The sequence below is a fragment of the Mya arenaria genome, chromosome 13 (genome assembly GCF_026914265.1).
Source record: "Mya arenaria isolate MELC-2E11 chromosome 13, ASM2691426v1".
In the NCBI taxonomy this organism is placed as follows: domain Eukaryota; kingdom Metazoa; phylum Mollusca; class Bivalvia; order Myida; family Myidae; genus Mya; species Mya arenaria.
In genome coordinates this window covers 42,560,627-42,567,904 of record NC_069134.1, presented here as the reverse complement: position 1 = coordinate 42,567,904, position 7,278 = coordinate 42,560,627, and the positions used below count along the sequence as shown (strand labels likewise).

At 34.4% G+C, this 7,278-nt stretch overlaps 1 protein-coding gene across 1 annotated transcript; it reads left to right on the top strand.

Moving 5' to 3' along the window:
• The first annotated feature begins 241 nt into the window (after positions 1-241).
• Positions 242-5,351, top strand: LOC128214625 (stimulated by retinoic acid gene 6 protein-like). Its single transcript, XM_052921193.1, has 6 exons — positions 242-259; positions 1,516-1,633; positions 1,970-2,086; positions 2,608-2,771; positions 3,541-3,711; positions 4,135-5,351. The coding sequence occupies exons 2-6, from the start codon at positions 1,560-1,562 to the stop codon at positions 4,485-4,487; spliced, it is 879 nt and encodes a 292-aa protein (XP_052777153.1). The 5' UTR covers positions 242-259; positions 1,516-1,559; the 3' UTR covers positions 4,488-5,351.
• Positions 5,352-7,278: the final 1,927 nt, after the last annotated feature.

Sequence of the window (7,278 nt, the reverse complement as noted above, 5' to 3'; positions counted from 1 at the left end):
CGGAGAACAATATGTATATGACAGGCTACTGAAACAAGTCCAGTAGTCGTAAGTTTAAAAATTGACCCCGTTGGTCAACACAAATGACGCCAATGGCACAAAATAGAAAAAAAACACACATTTACAAACCGGAAACACGAAACAACAACACAAAACTAGGGATGTTTGTCAAAAATTATTAGTTGCCGCCTTGGAACGGTCTGTAAAATGTAAATTTACTGGATTTGACTAGTTTACTCAATCGTTGGATCATTTTGGGGTTAGAAAATATGTGTTATTTGTTGAAAACAATAATCCGGAAATAAAATATTTAATCAAATTAACATTACCTTCCTTAACATATAAAACGTTGCTTCGATGACTGAGGTTATGAAAGAGGTAGTTTTATAGTAAAAATTACGGCCTATTGTTTTCGAAATAGTTTTCACTTTGGTTAAGGTAGTTCGCGTAGAGATTGTTTCCGGAACTGGTGGGCATAACAAGCATAACAATGTATGATAAGCCTCTTTTGTTTTGTATTCATTTCAAACGCGTTAAATTCTTTCGTTACTGCGGGCGCAAAGCATACTCGACAGCGCCACCACAACTCGAAAGCGACATCACTAGAGCAACAGGGCCACCATTTTTATAAATATGTTTATATTTCCTTTTTAAGAAGTGTTAATTAGTTTTGGCGTAAGTACTTTAATAGATAAAAGTTATATGTGCATGCACCAGAATGTTCTTACAGTATGTGTAAGCAACGAAGTGTAATGCTAGCAGATCTCAAAATATGCACGAAAGTCCGATTCGGGAGAAAAGCTCCTGGCACCACAGTTCGCACAATATTTAAACCGAATCATAGCCGACCTGCAGTAAAAGTGTTCTTACACGTTTCCAAGTTTTCGAAATACATTCTATTACTTAAATTATCAAATAAAATATAAATCATACTCACGTGTGTAGATGTTTACACAAGGCACAGCTGTACGACGGAAATGCCGACAGCTCATTTTCTGTTCACCACCGAAAAGTGGTAGTGCTGGCGTTTAGCGACAGTGCAATAAGGAATTTTACAACAGCACCAAGAGCAGCTTAATTCTTTTAACAATACCTAGGTAGTTAAAACGTTGAAGTGTGAATTGTATTAATATGGTTATCGTAGCATCATAATTTTCAATGTCGCCGGACAGTGATTATATTCGCTTAAATAAGATATCAGCGGTTTAATGCAAACACATGGAGTAAACGTCGCGCAACACCGTGCCCACTACAGTGACTTTGTTAAAGTTCATATAACTCTTTTCACAGCCGTTCTAAAATTAATTAAATTTTAACTAAGCTTAGATTGAAGTGACTTTTAAGCATCATTTCTTTTTAGCTTTATTTTTACCTAGTTGGTAACTGACAAAATACCAAGTTGTTTATGAGCAAACTAAAGTGCATTCATTCCAAAGACAATTCATTTTTAATGCGAGTGCATAATCCTTCTAGTTACTGTTATGCTCCTTGCAGTTGTTTCGTGGTTGGTTTCAGGATCAATATTTGTGTATGTTGTGGTCTACGTACCAGTTGCGTTGATGTTTCTGACGTTTAGAGTCTTAGATGACAGCGACAAACTACATCTACTGTGGCCTCGCTTTCAATGGTTAATGTAAGATTTCCTTCGCCTGTCTTAAATATGCCTTGACTTATGTTCAAAAGAAATCTTAAAATGTTCATTGTGTTATGCTTGCGATCGTACATTTTCAAAATACGCTTTCATTAATTTAATCAATAATTTAAGAGCGGTTAAGATTGCTTTTAAGACCTTCTTTTTGCAGTGTGAAAAGGTGACAGTGACACTGACATGAATGTGCTTTCTTACTCTGGCATTTTGAATGTTTAACACTCATTTTTAACAGTTTGAGTTTTTCAGTCAAGAAGCTTTCAAAGAAAATGAAACTTAAAAGATAAAACATTTAAATTTAAAACCAATACCTTGTTTCAGCTACCCGGCATGTACGATTCTGATCTTCAAAGTACAGAGTATTCTGGTTGCCAAGTTCTTTATGCAGCCAAAACACGAAGAAAGCGATAAGTACAAGCCACTGGCCGTTAATAACAGGTGGGAGTTTTGAACTTACATGAGTTTTTACTGGGGACCATTTCATCAAGAATCTTATAGTGTGCACAGGAAATGTTTTTTAACAGAAGAACTATACTGCAGAAATTCTCTTGAATTTGCAAAATTGCTCCTATTGCTTCATGAAACCCCTTGCCAGAAGTTTATAGTTTTAAGCGAGACAGGGTAGTGTTTCATCAATCTAAAATATTAGGGAAAATGCCCACTTTTAATTTTCCTTTACTGTGGCAATGAATGTTGTTTGAAGAAGGTTTATATAAGCTCCGCAAATATGCAACAAATGATACTCATTTGTTTGTGTTTGAAATGTAATGCTATACTGAAATGCATATAAAACAATTGTGGACATTTTTGTTTTCTCTTTCTACTGATTTTAGACCAGATGGCAAAACGTTGATGTGATAAGACATTTAAGTTGAAAAATACCTTATTGAACTACAATAATGTAATTTGAAATACATGTATTATTCGTAAACAATCACCATTGTATTATACCATTTCAGAACTGTGTACGATGTGTTCAGTTTCTTCATGTTGTTTCTCAATGCAAGTATCGGTCTTGTTCAGTACGTGAAGCGAATCTTGTTCAGTGCTGTTCTCGGCGTTTTCCTGATCCCTCGAATGGATCGAAGCCTTTACATGCGAGGATATGAGCCCATGGATAAATGTAAGAAATTTCCTCTAAACATTTGATGGTTAACATTGGCTTTAGATTAAGCTCGCTTATTATGTCTTTAAACATTCAAATAACGGTATGAAATGAAAACTACTTGACATATGCTGTATCTCTTGTACTCTATGTACTTGTATGCATGTGTGTACTTAGTCTGGATAAAATTAGCGGAGTTGCTACACTTAATTAGCTATGACAACAATACATTTTCGTCACATCTTGAAACCTGAGGCCCAAAGTAGGACACCCTCGTTTTTAGAAGGAGGTTCACTGTTGTACTTAGATTTAATTGATCTGAAACAGTATGTTCAAATCTCATCTTTGGGCAAATACTCTTGCAAAGCGAGATAGTTTAGCCATAAAAACACTCAAGACTTAGTAAATCCTCTTAAGCAGCGCTTGTTTTAACATGGTACTGTTTGTTATCACTGCTTAACTTTTTGTAATTTAAAATTAACATGATATTATTGGACATATTTTATGTCATGCAATCTTACATGTGTTAAAATTATCCTTATACTTTATATATTTCAATCAATCGTGCCTTAGCTTGCCGATTTTTAAAATATTATTTTCCTATAGTGATAGTCTTGTTGGCAGTGTCGGTGTGCAAATACTTAGCCATAACTCTGAAACTTGGTAAAATTGTTGTCTACGACACGCATACCAAGACGTATAAGTCTGGCTTATTTAAGGACAAATGAACATTGACTTTCGCTCCGCGAAACTATTGTTTGATATTTTGTAAAATTGATACTTCTAGGTTACACAAACTACATCGGTATGATCCTAGTCGATGTCGCCCACAATCACCCAGTGATGCGGGTATTTTGTCATGTAATCAATGACGCCATGGAAACGACACGCAACAGGGCCACGCCCACCACAGAAAATCCCCTGTATGCGGAAGTCCGGCCAGAACACAAAGACAAAAGTATTGTATTTTTACATATGAAATCACACTATCGTAATAAAATGTAAGCTGCATTACTCCTTAACAAGTTGATTTTGTAAAAAAACTGTGTACAAATGATTACCGATATGTACAGGCTGCATGTTATTGCCGCCTTCGAGGTCATTCTTGAAAAATATGTAAGAAAATGTTATAGCAAATATATTCAAGTACATTTGTAATATTTCGTTAAGAGTTTATGACAGTGAAGGGTATAAAATCTCAATTCAATTGAGATTTCATTCGTTACTGGTCAGCAATCTAGTCAAGTTGCAACGAATCTTAACACTAGGCCATGCCTTAACTAAATGTGTTTCATTTTTAGCAAACTATTGCAAACATAACTTTTTTACGGCTTCTTGTATAAACAATTCTAAACTCCTAATGACCTTTTACGCATTTCAGAACTGAGCATTGCTAAGAGAAGATGGTTTCTAGCTTTTACCCTCGTCAGAAATCCAGACTTAAAGCAGTTGCGCGTTCATGGCAAACCTAAAATCAAGGACGATAACTCGGTGTATGTCGATGTGAGCGATATCGTTGTTGTGGATGCAGAAAAAAGTTCTGGAATCAGTGACAATATGGTCATGGACACTTGGGGTTGTGTTTGTCGTTGTTGTAAGGATTATAAATTTACGATCCCACCAAATATTACCACTAACATTATGGCAGGAATTGTGTTCTTTGCTTTAGTGATAATCTATTTTGCATTCCCGTTGGTGTTCGATATCATTATATCTTTAATCCAGCTAGTGTAAGAGTATTTATGATGAACTCGGGACATTATTGTTGGGAATCATAATGTTGACCTGTATAGATGTGTGTTAAATTACTTGCGGGGGGGGGTGTATTCGAAGATTTTAAATGTGTTTCCATGCCTTTAATCTATCAGAAAGGCTGAACTAAATCCAATTTAGTTAATTATTATAATATGCAACTACATCTGAACAAGCTATGCACTTATGTTTTATGTGTTCTATGCCAATGTAGGTATGAAATTATATTTTAATTTCATATATTTGTTTAAAGAAAATATGTATAGTTATTGTGATAGTCTTGGTGTCGTGCCATAACTTGTCATGACACTTTTGTGTGTATGGTACCTGTTTTACTAACATCTTTAGCATTAAGGCCATTAACATTGGCTTCAGTAAATGAGGTTTTAATCTCTTTTCAGTTTGACTGAAGACAAATATGATATAATACTAGGTTTCCATCCATTACTGTGAACTACTATAAACACTATAATTAATCTGCTTTCTACAATATCCAATAATTTTTGGACGTTACGTGTTTTTTAATCCCAAATTACCTTTATAATTAATCTTTAAACCCAATGTTTTTTGTACTGATAACTATGTTATTGTTTGTCTTGTTGTTGTATTTGTTGGCATTTCAGTTTTACAAATTACTTGTATCATATATGTACACATGTTTATTTTTGCTGTTTCAATTGTACTAATTTACTTCATTCCATGTCACTGAACTCAATCATTGTATGCTTTATGTGTATGTCATTGAGTATTTGTATACACAGTTTATAAACTCATAATCCATTTACATTTTCTGTTTACGTTTTTTAATTGTTGGCTCCTCGTTTCAGATATAAACCTTAAACATATTTTTTTGTTGTTTTCCTTAAACAGAAATTACATTTTGAAGTCCTCTGCCTGTCGACCATATTGGATATAATTTGCTACAAATATTCGCCACGACACTAGTATCATTATAAGTATACATGAATGCAAGTTTATGGTCCAAGGTAATGGTCATAAATAATTATTTATAATTTGACTAATAATCATATCTTGACATTTTCGCCCAGAATGGAGGCATGCAACGCAAAAAACTGCCTGTCTATCCGTCTGTCCTTGTGTCGGTCCATTGAATGCATGTCTCAACTGTAAATGTCTAAATGTATCCAAAGTTTTCTTGAATTACACAGAAGTTACAGTAGCTTGGGAGGGCGTTTCATTCATGGTATTTGTCACGTTCCTGTAACAGTTCGTACAACTGTTCCATCTCGCTTTACTGAAGGTCCCAAATGTGCAATTATGTTAATTTTGGATGCCTGATCCACCCATATTATTTTTATATCACTTAAAAGGGATTTAAGAGTAAAAAATGAATGCGTAAAAAATATCCCCAAACAAAATTGGAAACTTTTTAGCCGCCTGACGATATTAAAAAACTAGTTCATGTTCGATTTCAGTCGATATATAGAACAAGAGTTGAAACTGCAATAATTGTATTAATACTCTTTTGTTAGGCATTTATTTTACAATTCCCTTTAATATGATACCGATATTATACTGGTAACCAGCCATCAAAATTTGACCTTATTGCAACGGCTAAATGTAATAACAAGCTTAATTGTACATCGAATACCTTTAACCTTTTACTAAAGACGAATGAAAGAAACAGCCGTCAAAAACGAACTGCATATATAAATTTAATCTTTAAAATAAGTCCACTAGTATCAAAACACAAATTAACGATTCAAATAAAAGAACGCGTGTAACTTATCTTACGTTTTAGATAAGGTATTAGGTCACAACTATTCAGAGCGGAATGGCTTTTAAACATTAAAGCTGCAGTTTCCATTTTATAAGTATACAAGACCCGACTACATACAAATGGATTCAAAACGAATTATTTATGGATAATTGTTATCAATGATATAAGAATAATTAAAGTATTAAACGATGTATTGTGGTCCCATGAAGTATGTCACAATTATTGCGTTCATTTTGTAATGACCTTGTTGCGTACTGTGTACCATATTATTTATGTCCGGCAACAAATGCAACGGATAGGAGATTTAATTCATGACTATCGTTATGTAGGCAGACACGTTTTATTTATATTACCTCTTTATAAATGATAGCTCGATAACAAGTCGATACATTAGTGTCATTAGGTCCAGTATGATATACCCAGTTACAGTCATGGCACACAGGAATGAATGATTAAAGTTTTTGACACTGACATCAGATTATTCTTTTTCCTAGCCTAAACTACTGACTTATTTTGTGCCCACACTCTAAATTCCGCACATAATGGTTGTTTTTTTATAATATGAATAAGGTTGGTTGTTGATAACTCAAAGGCAAGCGCTATATTCCTGATATACATCTGATAAAGTCGTTATCCGTCATAGTCAAAGTTCCAAGACAATATTAATAAAAATACCCTACCGCTCCTCAATCCTCTTCCACGATTTGTATTTATCGAAATGACTAAATCCAGGGCAAAACTTGCTTTCAATGGCATGACTGTCATCAAAGTATGAATTCATCAGCACTTCCTGCTCTGCTCTGGACCAATTCTCTTTCCACTGCATTTTGCGGCGTCACCATTGTTGCAGATTTCGCAGACGAAGTTTGTTTACTTTTTTGAAAGGTGAGCGCGAACGGAGATTTCTACCTCCAAACGGAGATTAACGCCTACACAAATATTTCACACGCACGAAATATTAATAAAACGCAAGTACGCGTTTCTCATTTTAACGTAAGTTAAAAATGTATATAGAAACTTACGCACAACTTA

Coding starts and splice junctions, on each gene's coding strand:
- LOC128214625 (XM_052921193.1), top strand. CDS start 1,560: ATGTTTCTGACGTTTAGAGTCTTAGATGACAGCGACAAACTACATCTA. Junction 1,634..1,969: donor CCTCGCTTTCAATGGTTAAT/GTAAGATTTCCT, acceptor ACCTTGTTTCAG/CTACCCGGCATGTACGATTC. Junction 2,772..3,540: donor ATATGAGCCCATGGATAAAT/GTAAGAAATTTC, acceptor TGATACTTCTAG/GTTACACAAACTACATCGGT.